Source organism: Triturus cristatus, chromosome 8 (genome assembly GCF_964204655.1).
Source record: "Triturus cristatus chromosome 8, aTriCri1.1, whole genome shotgun sequence".
NCBI classification, from domain to species: Eukaryota; Metazoa; Chordata; class Amphibia; order Caudata; family Salamandridae; genus Triturus; species Triturus cristatus.
In genome coordinates this window covers 1,198,660,225-1,198,684,923 of record NC_140591.1, presented here as the reverse complement: position 1 = coordinate 1,198,684,923, position 24,699 = coordinate 1,198,660,225, and the positions used below count along the sequence as shown (strand labels likewise).

Genomic DNA, 24,699 nt, shown 5'->3' with positions numbered 1-24,699 from the left:
GATGTATTGTATATCGAATAATAAACAGATTTAAAAAAAAAAAAATTCTATATTATTTTCTAGCTTGAATACCTGAGTATTGGTACCTCCCATAATTTCAAAATTCTGTAGTATCAGTCCGAATATGGATATTTCAGCATTGGTTCGCTGCCAACTCCATGCTATCGTTTAAACTGTCTCACCCTGTATGCACTTCTTTGATTTTCAATGTTGTATAACGCATAAATTCTATACCTCCCAACAAGTCCTACAGAAAACCCTCTCTACCTAGGAAAACTCCAGCATACACAGGAAGTAACTATGCTACTCAAGTGGACTGCAGTAATGAACACATCGTGACAGTCTGGAAAAATTTGTGCTCTGGTCACTTGTTTACATCTGTTTGCAAATGTCAATAATCCACTATTTACCCATAAATGATTGTATCAAAAGCCAATATGGAATCAGACAACTTAAATCCTGCTGATTGCTTGAGGCCAAAGTTAGGCCGAAATGCGCAAAAGATTAACTACTCCACAACGGCAGCAAAAAGGTTTAAAGATAAACTACTCAAACGGAACCCTGAAACGCTAATTTCCGATACCTACTTTTGTCCCAGCAAAGGAATGGTGGTTACTGATTAAATCAGCTTCACCAATAAAAGAGCACAATGGAGGAGAACCATTACCTCACCACTCAGGATTGACACATCCAGGAAAACACCAAATGGCCTTAGAATATCCGTAACACCCTCAATGCTCTTCATGGCCGAAGTTACCATCTCCCTCTACAACAATGAAAAAGTACTCATTCAATTATTGGACCATAACTTGGAGCTTTTTGATGAAATATTCATGAGGATCAAAAATAGGATACTGAATGTTGTCCCCATCTCATCAAGAAGTCCAAGGCTCCCCTCCTGCTCCTTGATGGAAACACAGGCATCTCCCAGACAATTGATGGAAACTCAGGCCTTTCCCAGACCCTCCTCTACCACATCACCCTTGTCACATATTGACCAATTTCCCCAGTCCTACACAAATTGTAATTGACAACCCCTTACTGCCCACTCGAGGAAAGGTACATTGCCCTTCCTCTTCATTCCTACTATCTGACCTTCCCGACCCTTAACTCACAGAAGCATCAATACCCAATGTGTTAGAACCAGGGACAAACCCAGCCAGGAGCAATTCATGGACACTATCCTGCCTCCCCCGTTCACTGACACACCTTCGCCCTCCCCACTTATTACCTATGGAGAAAACCTTTTGACCACTCTGGCTGCCAACCTGTCATTAGTGACCTATCAACACCACGTGCCGCCGGGGCCTAACGATCTTAGGATACTTCAGCTGATCACTTCTAGCACCTACCCTCTTCCATCACCACCCATAGTAGTTCCTCCATCAACCCTCACCCTCCCATCACCTCTCCTATCACCCCACTCGACCTTGGACCCTTCCGTCCGCCATGAAGGAAGCACACACATCCTCCGACCCTAGGCCTCACTACATTCCCCTAGGTATGGATTACCACACTTCCCTTAAGAACAAGCTCGCTGACCTTAGTCAAGACCTTCAGCTAGTTAAAGCCAACATTCAGAACCTTATTCATACCACTTCAAAGCTTGAGATGCTCCTGAATCTCAACCTTACTTCCTGGGCAAACCGAACACCACTCACCAACAAAATTGCTCACCCCTCATTGGATTGCCAAATTACCCCAGGCAAGTGACATACTGCGAAAATCCTCCAAATTTGATTTTGAAAACTCAATCCCATATCAAGACTCCAGAGGGTTACTGACCACCTATCTGAGTCCAACATCCACTCCTTCCTGTTGTCTTATGCCTCTACTAACGGAGATAGGCCATCCTCACCAGGTACTATTCAAACTATCCCCACCAACCCACTTAGAGAACCAAGTCGCAACTACACATCCTTAAAGGAGTACAACCTACTTCTTGAAACCGAATCTCATCTCAGGCCTATGCTTCTCAACTGCAGGTTGGCAGTTAAACACACTACTGACATTGCACATCTCATTCTCACAAGTGAACTTGACCTCATCATAGTAACGGAAACGTGGCTTATAGAGACTTCCTCACCTATCTTTGACATTCTAGTCCCCCGCTCCCCCCCACTCCAATATGACATCTGACTGGACAGATTTGGAAACTGGGGGGGGGGGAACTATCATTGATCTTACTCCTCCACGATCACTCTGAAACACTCAAAAACCACGCCAATGTCCTGCAAATACCAGGGTATCGAAATTTGAGGCAATAACAAGACAGTTTGCAAACTCCACGCGACTTGCTGCCCGCCCCCGCCCCTACCCCCCCCGAACAATTAATAGAAACCATCTCCTCTAACTAGGATAAGCATAATAATCACATCTTCCTCAGAGACTTCAACATACATTGGAATGACAACAAGACCCCATACTGAACACCCTCAAGGCCCTCCTCACTGATCTCAACTTTAATCAGTTTTGCAATGGAGCATCTCATATTAGAAGCTCCGCCCTCGATCTAATCATAACACCATCCAACTTGCATCTATAACCCCCTGTGATTGGCCAGATCACTACCTTATCTCCTTCCTTTTCCTTGAGAAGGTGCTGACCAACCTCTTAAGCCCAGACAATGGTCCAGAGATTTGAGAAATATTAATCCATTCAATCTAACTTCTAACAACCAAAAAAAGTCGACAAAAAGTCTAACAATTACTGAGGCGTAGCTCAGACCGGATTAGCGCTATCTGGGGTGGAAAGGAAAAAACTGACCTCAGCGCGGCAAGGTCACGCTTAAATAGGTGCCGCACAAGTCATTTCCGATGTGAACACTACCAACGCAGAGCCGAAGAATGTATCCTACTTACTTGCAGGGGTACTGCTTGAAAATCTTCCAGATCCAGTCTGACACCTGGGGTTATTCTAAGGTAAGGAATCTGCAGCTAGAAGTATCTATCAGATGCAGGATTTGTTTTCCATTTATCTTGAAGATATTGACCTTAATATCCTACTCTGAAGCACCATACGAATCACAAATTATATTAAAAAAGCAAGACATTAATGACATTTTGCAGAAGAATTAATAATACGAATACAAACTCAACATTTATGTTAATGACTGTAAAATGAAGCAGTTGTATTTCAGCTAGACTTTGTTTAATCATTTTCAATACAGTTATGGACAACAGCTCAATCCAAACTTCCTCAACTGTATTCACTTACAGTGGAGAAATATTCCTGAATCAAGCAAAAGAAAACCCATCTACAGCATGTCTGAGAAGACTGGAGCACAAAAAGCTGTTCAATGGAAAGCTGAAGGTTGACAAAATAACTGACAACTGAGACACAAATGGGAATACAACGTTTATATATACACCGCAGAACTTAATTTCTATAATCCGGAAGGAGAATGCATCCTTTCCAGCACCACTGTGCCAGCAAATGTCCCTAAGAGCATAAAGCATGAAGGAAATTGGATGAATCTGATAAGTACATTTATGAGCAGGGCAAAAGGGAAATCAACTCTTGATGCTAGCCTGGCCACATACGAGAAAATATAAATGAGAAAATTACAGCCACTGCTGATAAAAGATAGGCACTGAATACAGGCCATGTATGTCCAACCTTTTCTCTCCTGCTCCAATTGGCGTCCCAGCAGTCCCTGGCACGCCAGCACAGGTTCCCCACCCAATCCAGACGCTGCTCTCAATAGCTTGAGAGTAGTGCCAGGATTGGTTTGCGCAGCCAGATTTGCTGCTCAGACAATGCCTGGGAGTCTATGCTGTTTCTCCAACCCACCTGTGCAACACAGCTGGGTTGGAGAAACCTCAGTGCCATTGTCTTTACAGTGCATCTACCACTCTGCATCCCTGCCCCGCTCAGCCAGTCAGTGACATTTTTTTTATAATATTGTTTTATTATTTTATTTTTTCCTGAGGTGGTGTGACGGTCCTCCACCACTATGGAGGAGCCGCCCCTGTTACTGCAACCAATTTTGAGGTACGTTATGGTTTTGTTCTTGAATTCTTTCCTCATGCGTCTGAATACTCAGCCCTGTTCTCACTTGAGCGTGGGACAAGAGGCAGGAGATTTGATTTACAGTGGCTTATGCCGGCATTATTTGATGGCGCGTGGGTTCCGCTCCAGCTTTCCTATCCCCCGCTCTGAAGGTTTTAAAATTCCAGTGGCTTGCAACTAAAGAGAGCCTGTGGCTCGGTGCTCTTCTCAGCCGTGATCATCTTTCTGCATTTGCACTGCCAGTGGTGAGTGGCTCTTCCCACCATCCTTCACTTAAGGACATTGGCTGTAACCCCTAAAAACAATGCAGTGTTCAACGAATCTCTAGAGGTCACCTCACACTGTGGGTGTTTCCATCATCTACCCTGAGTACCAATGAGGAGAGCTTGACTGGCCACATTACCAGCCAGTATTCGCATCTTCCAGAGCGGGATTATACAGGAGGAACACAATTATTTTGTGAACAAGCATCTTTCGGACACTATTGTTGCATTGTTTCAAGCCTCTTTCCACAAGGCTATCTTTCCTGCATTAAAGGCTGTTGGAAAGCACTTATAAGCTATTCGCTCCCTCCCGCAAATTACTCCTCCACAGTAGAATCTGAGTTCAGTGCTGTCTGCGAGTGAAATTGTTAATGACGGTACTAAGGTCACCACTTGCTCTTATAAATCCAAACATTCATTGCATACCAAATCTCTTGACAAGCTGTGTGCTTTATTCAACACTGGCTCGGAGGAGCAACACCTAGATAATTTTAGCACGTGGAAGTCACAATTGGCTGGTGATGGAAATTATCAGTGTGATCTTCTGATTGAATATTATTTGGATGAAGGGTAATTGAACTTCCTAGACTCTGACGATACGAGATCAGACATTAATTTCGATAGACATTAGAGGCCACTTCCTGCAGCAAAAAAAAATTAAATGGCCTTTAGAAGTGGAATCAGGTGAGGGAAAAGAGCCAAACAGGATTCACATGAAATGTTTTCGTCAAAAGACTTGGATCATCTCAGAAGTGAAGACTGAACCCCTTCCACTAAAGTGACGCTGTGCAATTCTGCATCTGCAAGGGCCTCGACAGGGAATTTAGAAATAAACTGCAGGTGCAGGGAGCGGCAACTCCTGAAGTAGACCCAAAAATATCCAACTTTATGGGGAAATTCTTCTGACATCCTAAGCAAAGGATGGACAAGGCATGAAGAGGCTGCCAAAATAAACACCTTGACCTACCAGGCCTCCTTACTAAAATATTAGACTTCGCAATCACAGCAAAGGATGAGAGTCTTGCAATAAATCCCGAAGGTCTGGAAGTATGGGCGCAACATGCCATCTATTTCTCTGGTTTGACGCCTTTCTATCCTCCTCAGAGTAGACACTAAACTGGGTCACTTAGCGTCTTTGGAAGATGGTCCTGTAGAAGGGGGGACTCCATTTTGGAAAACCCTTTTGTGAAAGATTTAGGCAAATGTGGTAACACAGGTAAAGCAGAACTTTAATAACGGTTTTTACCCATGGCCTTTTTTGAAGGACAAGTGTTGATGGGGAACATTCCGCGGGTTGCTTCCTTTATCAAGGTCCCCAGAGATGCACAGGCATCAGAAGAAGGAACTACTGGGACGACCAAAAAACAGACTGCCTCCCATCCTGACAGAAACAGAGGACGCTTCTCTAGAGGGTGTTACAGAGGCACCACCACCGGAGACTTCACCCAAGGAAGTTCAGTTGAGAATTATTCATCATTTTCATGTTTCTCCAAGGGGGCTTGTGAAAATGTTTTTAAAGAATTGGGTTCTGACGAAGGATGCTGGGTCTTGCAGATAGTGTAGGGCTTGCACCAACATTTTTTGGTTCTTTGCATCAGTATGGCCACCCAAGACTCATACACTTTGTTTCCTCTCGAAGCAGATATCTTGCAACAGAATGATCAGATGGTGCTTCTCGTCTTAAAGGACGCTTACTTGACCATACCTACTTTCAAGCCACGTTGCAGATTCGTACAGTTTCAGAGGCAGTATCGAATGTACACGTTCACTGCTCTCCCATTCTGCCCGTCTTCCACCACAAGGTATTTCACCAAGCTCATGTAACCAGTGTCAGAGTTTCTGAGAGCCAAGGGATATCGAACAATCGTCTTTCAGGACGAAATTCTCCTGACTTCCCACAACCAATCTCTCCTGACACATCAACTGCCGGTAACGTTCCTGCAGAACCTGGGATTTCTGATCAATATTCAGAAATCTCAACTTTGTCCATGACAGTCACTTGCGTTTTTGGTATCCCAGGTCAATTTGACGAAGGTGACTCTTGAGCAGCCCAATTAAAAAATGTATGCAATAAAGTAAGTATTAAGAACGGTAATAACGGGGTCAACCAACCCTTGAGGCAGATTGCATGGATTGTCGGGTTGCTCTTGGCCTAGATTAAAGCCATCTCGATTACAGGGCCATTCAAAGACTGAAAACCGCGCATATCTTTAAAGGCCTATCCTATGGCAAAATGACTCATCTGTTAAATGCTTGCTCATATGGAGGTGTGGAACGGCAGGGACGGGAAATATTTGGTTCTCTCCCAGACTTGGTGATGGGATCGAACACAAGCACAATGGGCTGGGTTGCCAGGTGTGGGGAAAAAATCCAGGGGGCGGTTGGGAAATAGTTGTCAGAGGAGCTGGAAATGTACATAAACAGCTTGGAGTTATTGGTGAGATCTTTTGCTGTGAAATCTCCAACAAACGATCAGTTGACTTGTAGTGTCCTCTGGAAGATGGACAACATTTTGACAGTGAAGAATTTCATCAGATTGAGGTTTACAAGGTCAAAGATGTTAGCTGAGTTAGCAAATGATTTTTAGCATTTTCGCCTTAATCGAAAGATTTAAGGCACTGCAGAGCACCTGCCGGGCTTCTCCGATCATATTACAGATAGAAAATTCAGATTTTGCTGGACAGCAGAGACGGGATGTTCAAAAGAGAAGTCATCTTACATCCGATGGATCACTGGGGCCGATGCCAATTGGACCGGTTTGCTTCCCTTCTCAAAAGGCCACTCGCCAGATCCAGAAGTGAAAGCGACAGATGCCTTCTGGCAGACCTGGGGCGAGGAACTTCTTTATGCATTTCCCCCCTTTATCAAGCTGCCCAGTATCACAGCTCAAATCTGCAGGCAAGCAGCAGATCTGGTGCTGGTAGCGCCTCTGTAGAGGTCTCCGGTACGGTGTACAATCCTGTTAGAGCTCTTGTGCAACTAACTAGTTCCACTTCCACCAACTCAGAACTCATGACAGGTACATTTGGCAATCCTCACCTGCTGATTGTGGACGGTCGTCTCAGACTGATCACTTGGAGATTTCCAGGAAGCATGACAAAACGTTGGTCCTTTTGACAAAATCTGCAGAAATAATCTGTGGTGCCTGGGCGGATAGTCCTCGCAAGTGATACAACTCTTCCTAGAAAAAACGGTGTCTGGAACAGGACCTCCATCCCATTCAAGCAGATATTGTTTCCATCTTCAATTTTCTTTGAGAACTGGCAGAATCTGGGAAGGTGTATAAATCCTCAAATAACTTTTGTTCTGTCATTCCTGCAGGGCACTCTCCAGTATCCTGCAATCTGGTTGGTCAACACCCCCTGGTCTGTAAGCTTATCAGAGGCATTATGTTTACAATACACCCTCAATAAAGGTATAATAGCCTGAGGGATATCAACATTCTACAGCTGTTCTTGCAAATCTGGCCCTCTAATGAAAGCTCATCTAGAAAGCAATTATCAGCTAAGGTTCCAACTTTGCTGTGCTTATTTTGCTACAGAAAGGAAAGTGACACTAGGGTCCTAGACATCTATGGTGGGATTTTTACTCCTGAACGAGTGACTTTTACCATTGTTAGAATGACGAAGACAATACCTTACTCGTGTTTTTCTAATCCTAGAAGTGTTTGTGTGGTCAGTTGTCTAAAGGAATATGAGTTGCGCTTAGGTAAGTACAGCCACAGAATGCCAACCAGCTTTTGATATAATAAAAAAAAACAAAACAAAAAAAAAAAACTTTTGCCCCCGTGTTTTCAGCCACGCTGGCCAGGAGGGTAACATATCATAGCAGAAACTGGTACAGATACATTTCTTTTTTGGGGCACAATCTATTAGAGGCTCCATGGCTTCAAAATCTATGTTGGCTGTGTTTGACTGGAAGAAACAATGAAACGCGCAGACTGGTTGTCTGAGTCAGTCTTGAAGCTTGTCGCATTAATGCCACATAGAGGAGACTTGCAGTGGGGGGTTACATGCCTAATTGAAAAGTATGTAAAATCGAGCTGTAAAACATCATGGAATTACAATATCAGGAAATTATATTTTCAGGGCTCACCAAGCATTTATAGCAAGCACAGAGTTTAAACAGTTCAAAGGCCATAAGAGCATAGCTTGCACATTACACTAGAAAATAACATTTGAAGATTACAATTAACATAGTGGTCTCAGATTCTAATAAATTCTTCAAATTTGGGATTTACAAGAAAAAATTGTTACAATACCTGTCTGTGTCTGGGCCATTTTTGGCGATAATCATTTTTAATTTTCCTAGTCCTCCCACAGGTGCTCTATCTGTGCCTGTTGTAAACTGCAGGAAAAGCCTTTTCTGCTCATCTGCAAACGAGTGCACTATGTCCCAGAATTCTCTGAAAAGAAGGAGAAAAAAATAAATGAATACAGCACATCTATAAGTTATGGTTCATCACATTTCTTTTCATATATTTATACAATTAATCTCCAAATACTTTTAATGGACAAGAGGAACTTTGGTCTTTAACATACCTCAGCTTCAAGTAGCACTGCAGCAGTTGTGATGGAATAAAATGTTGAGTTGGTGATCTATCAAACTCGTTGAAATGCTTTAAATAACGACCAATAGTGCTCCTACTGCCCTATATCACTGTTAGATATTGAAACGAAGGTCATAGTCACAATTCTGGCCACCAGACACTTGACAGGGACAGTCCCGCTTATACATGGAGATCAGTCTGGCTTCATGACTGGTAGGTCCACCTGACTTATCTTTGCTGTCTCCACAATTGGATGTCAAGAGGTGAGCCCCAGGGAAGAACCCCATGTCTTCCTAGAGTTGGGTGCTGAAAAGCTGTTCAATGCAATTCATTGGCCCTACCTTCACCAGACTTTGCAGAAGATCTGTTTTGGCCCCAAATACCGGTGATGGGTTGACTTGCTCTAGCAAGTCTCTACTGTGGCAGTGAGGGTAATTTGGGTGCTCCCCCTACCTTCCCGATCGGGCGGGGTACCCGGCAAGGTTGGCCCTTTTCCTCATTGCTATTTGCTCTCACTATTGAATCATTGACCGCCCTGAATTGTTCCTGGCTCGATATTTGAGGATTTTGCATTTCCGATGCGGACAGGGATGAAGAGAAAGTCTTATTGTATGCGGACGACATACTGTTTTATGTGACTGAACCCGCAAGCACAATTCCGGCAATCCTTCAGGTGTTTGAGTCATATTCTGGTTACCATATTAACTAGAGTAAATTGGTGCTTTGTCGCCCCTTGGGCCCCTGGATCCAGTCACTCTCCTCTGAACACGCCAGGTAGAGAGTCATGGATTTCAATACTTGGGTGCATTTTTAACTCCCCATAGTGAGACTTGTCTGTCCAGGGACCTGAGCTGTGTGGTTCCAAATTTTAGGAGGAGACAAAGAGTTAGCGCACACTGCTCACCCCCCCCCCCCCCCCCCCCGATGGGGAGGGCGGCTGGCTTTAAAATGATAACGCTCCCCCAAACTGCTCTACGTCTTACAAAACACACACTTCTCACTCATATTGGATAACATTGGGTAACCTTATTACATTTAACAAGTGCTAACATTTGATTGGGAGCAGATATAAATAGGTTTAGACAAACAAATTGGACGTTAAAATTATTTTTAATGGTAAAGTTGGATTTTAAGAAACATTTCTGGAAATGACACTTTTAGAAATGTGTCAATTTCTTGTTCTAACCATTTGTGCCTCTGCCAGTGCCCTGGGTCACACAACTGTGAATGGCTCTGCTGTTGGGGTTTGTGTATTCCTTTCAGCCAGTGAGACAAAGGGACTAGTTGTGGGCAGGATGACTGAAAAGGAGCAGTTCCCTGCCCCACCTGCACTTCAAAGGGGGTTGACTAAATTACACACAAAGTAATCAGATACTAGTCTTTTGTCACCCAAGTCTTCTTGGAGCCTTGACAGAGGAAGGGAAGAACTTTCCAGGGCCGGATGTGGGGCTAGTATTGGAAAGACTCCCACTTCAAAGGCTGAATCAGGTTTAAAAGTTTGACCCTTCGAATACCTCTTACGTACACTCCTGGACCTATGGAAGACTGCAGAAGGACTGCCTGGAACCCCATAGAACTGCCCAGCTGATAAAGGAGACCTGCACCATTTCCTTGAACCCAGGACCACCAGAAGTAACTCCCTGGGTTAGTTGGTGGGCCTCCTGAATAAGCTACAGGGACATAAGCTCCTGAGGCCTTGAACCCTGCACCTGGCCTCAGGTGGAATGATTCCTAAGCCCCTAGGTGGTACCCCAATAGGTCCTGGACCCTTAGGAATGGTGTTAGAGGTGCTGCACTAAGACTTGGGACTTACAAACAAAATGTTTCACCAAAAAGTGCATGAAAACAGACAGAAGACTGGAACCTACCTGCCAGCTGATCCGTTTATTTTCTATCGCTGGTTGATCTGAATTTGCGGTAGCACCCAACACGTTCTTCAGCGAGACCTCTCGCGAAGGCATCCGACCTTGTGCAGCACTCGTCCGCAACAGCCTGCAACTTCGTCCGCCTGGAGAAGTTCGACTTTCAAAAAAGTGACATGGTTCGAAGGCAAAAGTCTTCACCGTGACCTCAGCCAGTTGCTCCCCAATGATGGGCTCCTCCTTGGACACCACCTGCTGCCATGCCCGCTGAACTCTGTCTCGGGAACTTTCCTTAAAAATTTCTTCTAAGTTCAATGGGGACTATTTAAAGTCCTGTGTACCTTCCCATGAAATGCCATGATTTTAAGGAGAGCCCACTGAACCAATCACAACTTCTATTAAAAAAAGAGTAAGCGCCAACCACTAATGGCTGAAAGGGGCTGACCAAAAGCACTCACTTTGGTATACTATATATGTATATTGGCAACATGAGGTCTCCCACAGACAGCTAAAACATCAGCTTATTGGGAAACCCTCCAGGGACCTAATAGGGAGACTCATTATACAGATATGCCCTACAGAATTTGTCATACTATTCCTCCATTTGTTTAAATATTCCCCAAGCGTGGGGTCAGTGTGGACAGACATATGCTTTTCCTCAGCCTGCGCCATTTGTTGAACTCCTTAAGCAAAGGGTAATAACAGGGGCTCCACTTCACATCCAATGAACTAAGATGCATCTTTCCAAACAGGAGATCCAGCACCATCATTCAAAACTGTAGCCCAAAAGTCAGAGAAATTATATTGTGCTTCTTTTAGTAAAACCACCACTTGTTTCCAAAACCTCTGCACTATTCTTCATGTCCAGATCATAGGCTGTAGTCAGCCGCTATCATCTGGCACCTCCTTAAGAGAACAGGAAATATTTTCCATAGGACTGCAGGTGTATAATATGATCCATGGATACACTTGAAGTGAATCAAACAGAATTAGGAGTTGCTCAATATCCTCAAGATAAAGCAATGTCTCTGTTTCATTCTTAGTTTTTAAGGTGTACTTTGAAGTCTCTTTTCCGCTGTGCCCTAAAGGATAAGGAAAATGTTTCTTACCCAGTAAGCATCGGTTTGTGGCATGTAATGCTGTAGTTTCACATGCTTAGCATCATCCTGCCATCTAGTGTTGGGTTTGGATGTGTGCAAGTTGTTTTTCTTCAAAGAAAGTATTTTGAGTCACGAGGTAGTGCGACTCCTTCTCTTGCTGGTAAAGCACATGGACAGAGACCATTGTTAGATTGTTTTCCCACATGGCGGGCGAGGATGAAATTGAAGAAAAGTGTAATGTATAGAGATGTCCATGCGAAAGAAAGACTGTGATAGTAACTGATACAAAGACAGGCATCCGGGGAGGAGGGTGGGCACATGTGAATCTACAGCACTACATGCCACAAACAGATGCTTACTGGATAAGTAACATTTTCCGTTTGAGGTAGGAGTGGCTGCAGATACACATGCTTAGCATAGACTGTAAAGTAGTCCTCCCCTCTAAGCAGTGGCTAGCCTGCTGGAGTTACAGCTGTCAGAAATAGTGTATGTGGAACTGCTTGGCCCACATTGGCTTGTTGACCGGCCAGTCCATCTACACATAATGTTTTGTAAATGTATGTGGCGTAGACCGTGTAGCTGCTTTACATATGTTAGCTACAGGTATATTTCCTAAAACGGCCATTGAAGCTCATTTTCTACGAGTGGAGTGAGCGTCAGGAGGAATGGGTAAAGTTCTTTTAGCTTTAGCAAAGCATGTTTGGATGCATTTAACAATTCATCGTGCAATGCCTGCGTTAGAAATGGCCTTTCCTTTGCGAGGCTTTGAGAAAGCAACAAATAGTTGTGTTTTCCTAAATGATTTAGCCCTGTCAATGTAGTACATGAGAGTTCATTTTAAGTCTAACATGTGCAAAGCTGTTTCTGCAGCAGAGTCAGGTTGGGGAAAAAAAGACATGAAGTTTGATAGATTAAGGTGGAATTGTGAGACCACCTTTGGAAGAAATATTGGGTTGGTGCGAAGTACAACGGTGTCCCTCTGTATCTGGAAAAAAGGTTCTTCTAAAGTTAATGCCTGAAGCTCACTGACACATCTAAAGGAAGCGATAGCGACCAAGAACGTTGCCTTATGGGATAAAAACTAAAGGGGGCAGGAGTGGAGGTGCTCAAATGGAGGGCCCAATAAGCTTGATAATATAATATTGAGATTCCATGTGGGAGCTGGTGGCACCCTAGGAGGAATGACGTTTTTAAGACTTTCCAGTAAGGCCTTGATGACTGGAATTCTGAATAGGGAAGTGTAGTGCCCAAAATGTAGGTAGACGGCTACTGTCACTAGAAGTAACCTTATGGATGTAAACCTCAAACTAGAGGTGTGCAAATGAAATAAGTAGCAGGCAATGTCCTGTACCTTGGCTGCTAATAGACCAATATGTTTGGAATGGCAATAATGAACCAATCTTTTCCTTTTCTATATAGCAGCATAACCGGACCAAGTAGCAGGCCTGCGTGCCTCTTTGAGAATGTCCATACATTGTTGTGGAAGACTGATGCAACCAAAGTATAGGATCTCAGGAGCCAGATCGCAAGTTTGAAGGAACTGGGGTCCAGGCGTCCGATTTCTCCATGGTTCTTCGTGACCAGGGTCTGCCTGTTCGGTAGAGCTCTGTGGGGACCTACTGACAGTTCGAGGAGTGTGGTGAACCATGGTTGTCGTGCCCATGTGGGAGCCACCAAGATGAGGATGAGAGAGATTTATCAAACTTTGCAAACAAGAAAGGGAAGCAGTGGGAGAGGCGGAAAAGCGTAAGCAAATATTCCTGACCAACTCATCCATAGTGCCTTGCCCTTTGACTGTGGAAAACTGGAGGTGAAGTTTGGGCACTTGGCGTTTTCTGCTGTGGTGAAGAGGTCTTTTTGTGGTTGTTCCCAACGCTGGAAGTATTGGTGGTGGACTTACGGTGGAGTTCCCAATTGTGGAGTTGCTGGCGTTCCTGCTGAAGAGATCCGCAAAGTCATTGTCCACTCCTGGGATATATTCTAGTAACAGGTGAACGTTGTGTTGGAGAGTCCACCTCCAAGTGGTCTGGGCTAAATGAGAAATCTGAGGGGACTTGGTGCCCCCTTGCTTCTGGAGGTAATACATGGCTGTTATGTTGTCTGCTTTGATGAGGACTACCTTGCCAATGAGGTGAGGAAGTAAGGCTTTCAGTGCTAGGTGAACAGCTAGTAACTCCAAGTGATTTATGTGATGTTGCTGACTGTGTCCAATTTCCCTGGATAGTTGGATGTTGTGAATGCGCTCCCCATCCGGTAAGGGCATCCGTTGTTATGGTCATTTGCAGAACTGGGTCTAGGAAAGGCCACATTTTTAACAGGTTGTTGGTCTCCCACCATTGTAGAGAGCGGGAAGCTTGATGGCCTACCAATTCTAGATCTTCCCATTGATCCTCTGCTTGCATGGCTGTTCTAGTTGCTACCTGTTGACCTGGTTGGAATTGGGGAATGAGTGCCTGAAGTGAGTGTATCCTGGTAGTATTTGGATACGTTGTTCCTAGTTGTGAGTTCAGAATTGCTCTTGGGTAAGGTTGAATCTTAAGGGGTTGGAGATGAGATTTTAAAGCGCTGATTGTAAAACCTAGTTTGTGCAGTAGGTGTATGGTGACTTGAGTGTGTTGGTAACACTTTTGACAAGTTGCGCTTTTGATGAGCTAGTTGTCCAGATATGGAAAGACATGTATGCTTTGTCTGTGCAGGTAAGCAGCCACTCCCGCAAGACATTTGTTGAAGACTCCGGCTGCAGTAGTGACCCTGAAGGGGGGCCCTTTGACCCGGAAATGCTGACCATTAGAAACCGACGATGTGCTAGTGGAAAGAAATATGAAAGTAGGCATCCTTGAGGTAGTGTGTGGCCATGAAGTCACCTTGTTGTAACAACGGGATGACATCCTGAAGAGTGACCATGTGGAAAAGTTCTGAGTAAATGTACTTGTTTAGGGGTCTGAGATCCAAGATTGGTCTGAGGGACCTGTCCTTTTCGGGAATAAGGAAATATAGTGAATAGACCCCCGTGCCCTGTTGAAGATGAACAGGTTCTATACTTCCTTTTTTGAGAAGTGCCTGTACTTCTTCCCTTAGAAACTGTTGATTATGTAGGCAAAGTGTGCGTTTGTGAGGTGGAATGTTGGGAGGTGTAGAAGTGAGTTCCAGACAATAACCATGTTGGATAATATCCAACACCCACTGGTCGGAGGTGATGCTTCGCCAGGCGGGAAAAAACCTCTGTAGTCGACCCCCGACGGGTGTTGTGTGATCGGTGGGAATGAGTGGCAAGTCAGGGTTTGGTGGCTGTGGTGGATGGTTGGTAAATCCGCTCTTGCCTCTGGAGTGGTTACCCCTATATGAGCCTCAGTAGTACCCTTTAATAAAGGCGGTAAGAGCTTGTGGCTGCTGACATGAGGTGGAGGTTTCAGGAGCGGTAGTCTTAGACCATCCACGGTAAGTTGAGCGGCAAAAGGAGCCATGGTGAGAAGGTGTATGCAGGGCTCCCATGGCTGTGGCTGTCTCATTATCTTTTTTTATTGTTTTCTAGGAAGGAATCTACCAAAGGACCGAATAGATGTTCCCAATCAAATGGGAGGGCCAGGAGATTTTGCTGTACCTTTGGTTTAAACCCTTAGACCCTAAGCCAGGCATGTGTGCGTAGTAATACGCTAGAGTTTATTCCTCATGCTGCAGTATCAGCAGTATTGAGGGCACAACGTACAGTTGTCTTAGGTATTAACTTACGCTTAGAGGCTATTTGATAGGCCATTTTTTTGTGCTCTTCTGGGAGTTATTGGGGTAGTTCCTCCATCTCGTCCCAGTGGGCTCTATCATACCTAAAAAGGAGGTCAACTGAGTATGTGATACGTCAGTGATTCCAGCGGTGTCAATATTTTTACTTTCCTTATCCGGTGGAGGGGCTTCATTAGATGTTTGGGAATTTGCTCTTTTACATGAAGTTGCGACTACTAATGGAAGCTGACCTTTATAATATATGGGATAATTAGGGGACCCCACATACTTTTTCTCTACTCTTGGGTTATGACCCTAAATCGTACCGGGTCTTAAAATATGTCAGAGGAATGGTGTAGCATACACCTAAACACAGGTTAATATTGCGTAGAATGTTGTGTAGAGCAGAGGGTTTCAAATATGAAATCGCCCTCCAGGGGTTCGGTATGTAGGTGCACCTTATGAAAGGTTGCAGCCCTACCAATTAATTAAATCACAAAAACAGGTACGGCAGCACCAGAAACAAAAGAGAAATATAGAAGATATGTTGTTTCCCATCATTCAAGGAACACTAAAGAATCCAGAGTTTGGACATCACAGGACTTCTGCCACATGTCTGAGAAAAGTCATCTTCAGTAGAACAGAAAACTTCACACACTTAATAGTGTCATACTTGCCGTGAAATCATCCTTAAATTATGGCGGGGAGGGCGAGGCTGCGAACCAAGTTCCTCTCGAATAGAAGGGGTGGGGGGGTTTGGGACTCTGCCTTGTTGGGGAGTGGGTAGTTTGAAATTCACTGGCAGGGCAGGGGGAGGATTGGGTGGGGAGTAGTGTTCGGGTTATTTTAATTGTTCATTTTCATATCACAAAATATCAAGTATCAGACTTTCTTATCACGGTTCTCAGTTTAATCACAGGGTATGCAAGTATGTGGTTTCAAAAGCAATATATGCCCAACAGTCATTTCAGGTCCGTCAAGTTGAATACGGAATTGAGGGACGCAGTGGTTACACCTCAACATATCCATAGACCCTCTCCTAATCTTTCCATACAATCTATAATGGGGAGTACGGAAGAAACATCATTATCCATTCTGAAGTGGAATGTAAATAGGCTGGGGGACAAAATAAAGCGTGGAGTGGTGTTACAATACCTTAAAAGACAGGCCCCAGATTTAGTGGTGAAAAGCTTACGAGCCACAGGCTCTTGTAGATTACAAGGCAAAAGTCTCCTCTTATAAAAAAAAAAAAAAAGCGCTTCTAAGTAGGAAGGCCGAATACTATGAAAATAGGATCTTGGAGGCAATAAACAAAAAGAACCATTTAAAATCCTTAAGAAACGGAGTCAAAAGGAGTCGCTGGATACACCATCTAGCCTGGAACAATGTAATAAATTATTATCCTACTTTACCGATAAAGTACAAGATATCTTGGCTGACATCGATAAATCCCCCTTTAAGCAATTTTTCAAAGAAGAGACGGAGACACGGGGAAATAGGGCAGAGGTGATCTCTTCCTTTTAAGCTCTTGACCTAAAGACCCTGCGACGCATTGCAACCAAAATCAAATCTGGCTCACCAGCAGACCCCTGTCCACCCAGGATCTTTAAACTTGCACTTCCAGCTATTGAGGGAGAAATCCTCGCCATGATGAACCTCTCGCTGGAAACAGGGAAGGTCCCCAGGAATTTCTAAGAAGCAAGACTAATCCCCCTACTCAAGACGACAGGAGCAGGCACCTCTAAAATAAAAAATTACAGACATATATCACAACTCCCTTTCCTTGCCAAAATCATGGAACAACATGTCCTGTAAACTCTATCCAGGTTCATGGAGGACAACTCCTCCTTGGAGAAAGGCTTCAGAGCTCGCCACAGTACGGAGTTGGTGATGCGGTCAGTACTTGATGAAATCAGGATGACAGCAGACAACAAGAAGCCATGAGTCCTGGTCCTCCTTGACCTGTCGGCAGCGTTCGACACGGTCAATCACTCCCAACTCCAGGAAAGAATCAAGGAGATAGGTTTTGGAAGAGCAATCCATCAATGGATTACTTCATTCCTGACAGACCGCACCCAAAAAATCCAGATGGGGGACTGGGTTCTATTCCCTGTGGAGTCCCACAGGGGTCGGCACTGTCCCCTCTCCTGTTCCATATATACCTCAGACCATTAATAAAGGACATAGCCCTGATGGACTGTCAGGTATTTAACTATGGGGACAACACGCAAATCATTTTACAAATAGAAAATACCCCACGGGCCCACACACTGGTGAAAGACATTCTAAGATTTTTGGTAAATTGGATGACAGCCAATTCACTTAAGATCAACCCGGATAAAACTGAGGTTCTGGCTGTCACCAATGATAGCAGCCCTTGGAACCCCCAGTACTGGCCACACGAGCTGGGAGATGCTCCGTCCCAAGCTCCGGTGGTAAAAAGTTTGGGCATTAAAATAGATGCCAAACTGTCATTGGCCAATCAAGTATCCACCGTGTTCGGGACTTGTGTGAGATTACTCAGGCAGCTGAGGAAACTCTTCCCCCATCCTCTCCTTCTCAACCATGCGACAGTGGTTGCCGCCATGATCCTGGCCCGTCTGGACTATGGGAAGTCGCTTTACATTGGACTTCCTGGCTCACTACTGGGTAAACTCCAGGTGGTGATGAACAATGCTGCCAGGCTAATCTTCAAGCTACCAAGGCGCAGTCGGGCATCACCCCTACTGCAACAATTGCACTGGCTACCCATAAAGCCAAGGGCTAAATTCAAAGGCCTCTGCATTACACACAAGGCCCTATATGGACAGGCACCTAAATATATCAAGGAACGCCTGGTGAAATACGTCCCCTGCCGCACACTAAGATCCTCTACTGAGGGCCTTCTAAAATGTCCACGGTTCAACTACACCACTAAATGCGGCTGCGCCTTGTCGGTCCTGATCCCGCAACTATGGAACAGGCTGCCTGGTCAGCTCCGATCCGAAAGTTGCCTCCTTCCGTTCAGGAAGAAACTTAAGACTCTTATTTACAGAAGTCCGGGTATAGCACTCCCCCCTCTGTGATACAACTCGCCCCTGAGAAAACCGCTGCTCTTCTCGCAGCGCTTAGAGACCTGCACGTATTAAGTACTCTACAAGTCAAAATTAACAATAACACTAAGTAGGCAATACCTGCAGTGCCCTTAATCGATGGGGATACAAACTCCTGGTCCATGCAGGGTTTACCTTAGGTTCGAGGGGCACCGGAATCCTCGTGCGTAGAAGCCTTGCACTCACTCCCATCCGTAATGGGCAGATCCTCAGGGGAGGTTTGCAGTATTGGAGGCCAGTTGGGAGGGGAAGCCGCTTAATGTGGTCTCAGTATATCTTCCCCCTGCGCTGGGCAAGGAGCGCTTGGTGACTTGGGGAAAATTCTAACAGATCTCCCCATGGGCACTCTAGTTATGGTAGGGGACTTCAATATGACAATGAATGACAGAAAGGATAGACATCCACAGCGATCCATAGCACGCCCAAATACTCAAATGGAGGAGTTCACACTGGCCATGGGGCTAACAGACATATGGCGAGCCTTACAGCCAGGTAAGACATACTATACCTACTACTCCAATGCACACAAGAGCATGTCCCGCATAGACTATTTCCTTACGCACCTAGCTGACATCGGACGTTTTGGACGTCCACGTGGTCTGCCGAGGGGCATTTCGGATCACTCCCCAGTGTGGATCGAGCTCACATATCATAGCAAAAGGCAACAAAACACCATTGTCCTAAATCCCTGGTTGCTTAAAGTTCCAGACATAAGGGAGAACCTGCTCACACAAACAGATCACTATTTCACTGACAATGTAGGATCAGTGGAATCAGCATAGATAGTATGGGAAGCTTACAAAGCGGTGCTGAAAGGGCATGCTCTTGCGCTAAAAGTGGGGTATATAAGAAAACAGAACCAACAGCTATCACACCTAGAGAGTAAACTCCAGCAGCTGGAGGCGGAAAATACTGCCTCGCCCAGTGAGGCCACCACACAAATAGCTAGAATATGAAGCATTGGCGAGAGAGAAGACCCAGGCTAGACTATTGCGGACACAACATACGATATACGAGCTGGGAGACCGTGCCGGAACAATGCTTGCTTGGCTGGAGAGGTGGGAACAGGGGGAGCGTTGGGTACCCAAACTCTCCATCAAAGGGGCAGAGCAAATATCAGATTCACAAGATATTGCGGAAGCATTTGCTGACCATCTAGAGGCGGTCTATACCTCCTCCACTACATATACGGCTGAGGACTCCCGGCAATTGTTAGCAGATGTGCGCCTACCGACATTATCGGAGGAAGACGGCAATGTACTAGAAGCAGATCTCACAGAAGAAGAAATTTGCAAAGCCATATATAGTATCCAATCAGAGAAGGCAATGGGGCCCTACGGTGTCCCTATTGAATTCCCTAAGGACACGGCCTCACCTTAAAAACATGTACAATGAAAGCTTTGAGCAAGGAATCCTGCCAGAAGACCAACGGCTGGCATCTATTGTAGTCATCCGAAAGCCAGGAAAACACGCTGATAGCTGCGACCAATTTCTTTAATTAATGTTGAGGCTAAAGTTCTGGCAAAGCTCCTGGCTTCTAGATTGGTGTCCCTCACCCCATCCCTAGTCGATGCTGACCAATCAGGTTTTATGCCAGGGCGGAACACGGTACTGAATATCCGAATTCATAACGTTTTGGGGCGTCAACAATATACAGATGAAGATGCAGTGGTGCTTTCCCTTGATGCCTCCATGGCATTCGACTCAATCGAATGGCCTTATCTTTTTGAAGTGTTGGGACGCTTGGGGTTTGGCCCGTGATTTCGGGGGTGAATTAGACTACTTTACACTGAGTTGAGGGGTCAAGTCAGGGTTAATAACCGCACGTCCTGAATATTTAAACTAGGCAGAGGCACCAGACAAGGTTGCCCCCTGTCCCCCCCTGCTTTTCTCCCCGATACTGGAGCCACTAGCGTCTTGAGTGAGAGAGGACGTAGCACTCAGAGGGTTGAAGTGGGCGGCAGGAAATGAAGATAGGATATCGCTATACACGGACGACATTCTGGTACATCTAGCGTCCCCCTATGCTTCAATACACAGACTTTTAAATATTTTTACAAATTTTGGCAAGTATGCCGGCTATGCCTTCAACTGGTCTAAATCGGTGCCGTTTGTTCTTCGGGGTCCAATTCCTAGGCTTCCCTCGGGATGCGAGATTGAAATAGCCAATGACGGATTTAACTATCTTGGAGTGTTTATTACCCCTGACTCCCAACTTTCCTATGAGAAAAACCTAGCTGTCCCTTTAGATCGACTCCGTAAAGATGTTAAACATTGGAGAGCGCTGCCACTTTCGTTACTAGGTCGAGCTGCCCTGTTTAAGATACTTGCTCTCCCACGATTTTTATATAACCTCCAAAACTGCCCTTACAAGATTCTAGACTCTTATTTTAACAGCATTGAAAGCTAGGTCCGCTCACTACTGTGGAATAGAGGTGCGCCTCGCATAGCATTGCACAAACCGACTAAGGGGTGGCACGACAGGGGGATTGCACTTCCAGATATACGGCTCTATTACTGGGCCTCGCAATTAGTGGCAATAAATCATTGGTTATACGGTTCTCCGACAGATCCTGCGTACATGTTAGACAGATATATGTTGGGACGTGAGGGATGTTTGGGAGCTCTGTACACAAAATCCTGGAAAGGAAGATATCTAGGCCCTATGGCGCGGACAGTGGAAATTTGGCAACAGGCAGCTAAAGGTCTGGGTTGGACTAGAGTGCTAACTCAGGCCACACCCTTGTGGTCTTCTCAAAAATTGGGGCTCCTATGTCATCACTCAGGCTTTGATAAGTGGGATAAAATCGGACTCTCCACCATAGGCCACTTAATAAAACGGGGCAAACTCCTCACATTCAGTGAACTACAGGAAAAATACGACCTAGCTCCAGGAGAGATTTTTCACTATTTTCAGATCCGCCATGCACTCACACTAGCACTTCCAGACATGGGTAGCGTGCCGGAGTCATTCCCCTTGGAAGACCGTCTGCTTTCTGAACCTATCCCAGACAAAGCCATCTCACTAACATATTGTAAATTATGTGACAACCTGCCAGGTCCCTTTCGAGCTGTCCGAGAGTGGTGGGAAGCTGATATCGGGGACATCGATGATGAAGACTGGCAAATGGCGCTGATGTCCCCAAGAGAAGCAGCCATTACTCTTCGTTCCCGCCTGATCCAATTAAAAATCCGACATAGAACGTACCTAACAGGGGTGACTTTAGCGAGAATGGGTGCTAAACAAGACACGCTATGTCTGCGCGGATGTTACCGAGAAGCAACCTTCTATCACACTATATGGGACTGTCCGCAAATATGACCTATATGGGAAAGGGCCACAACACACATGCAGGAGGCTATAGGGAAACAAGTATCCCTAACACCACCACTGGGGCTCCTAAACATTTGGGAAGCAACCGATCTCACAGAATTAGAACAGTAACTAGCCACCCTTGGATTCACCTTAGTTAAAAGAGCAATTGCAATGAAATGGGGGGCAGCGGAAAGACCTTCGATAACGGTTTGGGCAGCTGAACTCGACAAGTGTATGATTGCAGAAAAAGAAGTATATAAGTCTAGAGGATGTCCCAAAAAATGGGATAAAAAATGGAGCGGGTGGAATGCACATAGAGGGGGCCTATGTATATCCCCGACCGTAGAGATGGAAATGTCAAGAAATAATGGACACTCAACTGAAATGATCGATTCACTAGGTACTGTAATAATATAGACACCCGCTGTAACCTGACTAAAATGTATGCATACCAATGTTGTGATTATTTAAAGTTTGAAAATCAATAAAGAAATCTTGAAAAACATAAAGTGTCATACTTAATCATCGGTATCCTCTCTGCATCCTGGTAGGTGACTACCACCAGGGCGAACTCAACCTCCTCGAAGACTTTAAAGGAAGGAGGGACTTTTTAAATAAAAACTCTAGGATAAGGCGTGATCCAGACTCACTAAACATATCTCTGTGTCCTCAGTTGTCACCTTCATTAATGAGGACATCGATTATATCTAAAAACAATCACAAGCGGGTATATTGAGGACAATGGCTAAAACCGGTTTCTTCTGCCAACAGATTTCTGCCCAATGATGGTAGCCTAAAAGATCTGGGGCATTCCTCATTGCTTTGAGGATCTGTACGGATGGTTAAGAGGACTCTAATAGTCACTAACTAGAAACCCTTTAAAGGGGTCAACTATCTCTTAACCCAGGTGAATCCTACCTGGAACTGGATCTAGTGTTCTACACACTCCCTAGCCTTTAAGGGATAATGGCTTCCTGGTCACAGAGGGGGAGTTGCACATTCTTCAAAAGGTACACCTAGAGACGGAAGCTCAGATCCTGCACCTCCCCTCCCCTTTCCTCCTCTCCTCTCCCTGCCTAAAGCAATCTCTACCCGCAGAAGACAGCTCCCATAGGCACCTCGAGCTGATGTATTTTGTGTTACGGAATGGCAGGATGTAGAGAGGATATCTTTTTGTATGTCGGCTGGAACACTGGACCCTTGCACACTGTACTGTCGGCAATCTTGCCAGCCACACCTACCACCCATACAAGAACAGCAAAAGTAGAAGCAGGGACAGCGACCCTTGCACTAGTAACTCAGGTATATGTTTGTAAAGAAAAAGAATAACAAGGACAATGCTGGAGACTGTAATAACCAGAACAGCAATAAGTAGTATGTGCTTTTGACAACTGTACGATTTATTGATCATTTAAGCTCTTAGCACTGTAAAGTGATGGATTTGTTTCGGCTGCTAATTAATGGCCGAAAAATAGTGCATAGGGAGGATAGTGCAGGGCTCACAAGAAGCTACCTGCTCAGAGTGCTTCGGCTCAGCTCCTGTTCTGGGGCTGGATTAAGTGGTTTGAACAAAAGGGCTCTGGAATTGGAGGATGAAGGCACAGGAATTAGCGTGCCTTCAGTGACTGAGTTACTGCTGATATTTAAACCTGTGCTTTTGTAATGAAAGAAGCGGATTAAAGAGGGACACGGCATATTAATAGAGTGTCTCAGGTATTTGATACTTCAAACAGTGGAGGATTAAATATGATGTGAAAGACCATACAAACATTATGGGGCAAACTAGTTTGGTAGTCTGTGAAGGCACATCAGAGTGGGACTGCATGGTGTTAAGCAGGATCAGCACTGTTGTAGATTGCCAACCCCTTTTTCAGAAGCCATTGAAGGTTAGAGGGATTGAGAATAATGGATTTGCTTATTATGTACTCCCTTGTAATGAAATCCAAGAACTTCAGTCAAATTTACAATTTGAAGATGTCCATCAAGGAGCACCTTTTTTGACGTTTGCATGCTCCTGCCCTGAATGATCAGCCAAAAGTATGTGTAAGAAATTACTGGACCAAACATTGGAATCCAAACCATTGAGGTGCAGCTTTCACGACATGCAGTCAATCCAATTACCATCTGCAGAACTGAAAACTTAGGAAGAGGCAACAGAAGAAATCTCCTTTCTGCAAGGTGCACACGCATACTAGATAATGATGTGAGCGAGGTGACACACACTATGCAGAATTCTGCCTGACATTCATAACTGAAAAAAAGAACTGGCTTGGGGCCTAAGTGTTGAAAGCATTACCCACGTTTCTTCACACCCAAATTGTTCATGTATGTGCTGTGAAACTTTTTAAAGGACAGGAGAACATTAAATTACTTATGAAAGCAGGCAGGAGTCCAGGTTTAGTACATATACAGGTATAAGGGAAGTACAATAGCTTATATTTTTGCTAAATAACTTGGGGCCTAATTTATATATATTGGCGGTGTGTATACTCTGTCGAAACAGCGAGGGAGTACACTTACCACCAACATTATGATCCACCCGATTTCAATGCGGCCATTTCTTTAGCTATGGTAGTGAATACTACTTCACCACCGCAGCCAAATCTGACGACTCGACAGAGTAAGGGCCTTTTGAGAAATAGCTATATGTCTGCACACCCAGTTAGGATGGGCAGACAGCCATTTCTTTTACTGTGCACCACCACCAGGCAAACCCTGGTCGTGAGGGACAGTAAAATGGTTATAAAAGTTCCCCTCACCATGATAAATGTCTTCCTTGGCAAGGGGAG

At 44.9% G+C, this 24,699-nt stretch overlaps 1 protein-coding gene across 6 annotated transcripts in view; it reads right to left on the bottom strand.

Annotated features, from left to right (window-relative positions):
• The window catches only part of UBE3A (ubiquitin protein ligase E3A), a 276,799-nt gene that overhangs the window by 7,375 nt on the left and 244,725 nt on the right, over positions 1-24,699 (bottom strand). For all 6 annotated transcript variants that reach the window (XM_085622883.1, XM_085622887.1, XM_085622886.1 and 3 more), the window contains one exon: positions 8,536-8,679. In XM_085622883.1, coding sequence (XP_085479009.1) covers positions 8,536-8,679 — 144 coding nt within the window. The remainder of the gene's footprint in view (positions 1-8,535; positions 8,680-24,699) is intronic.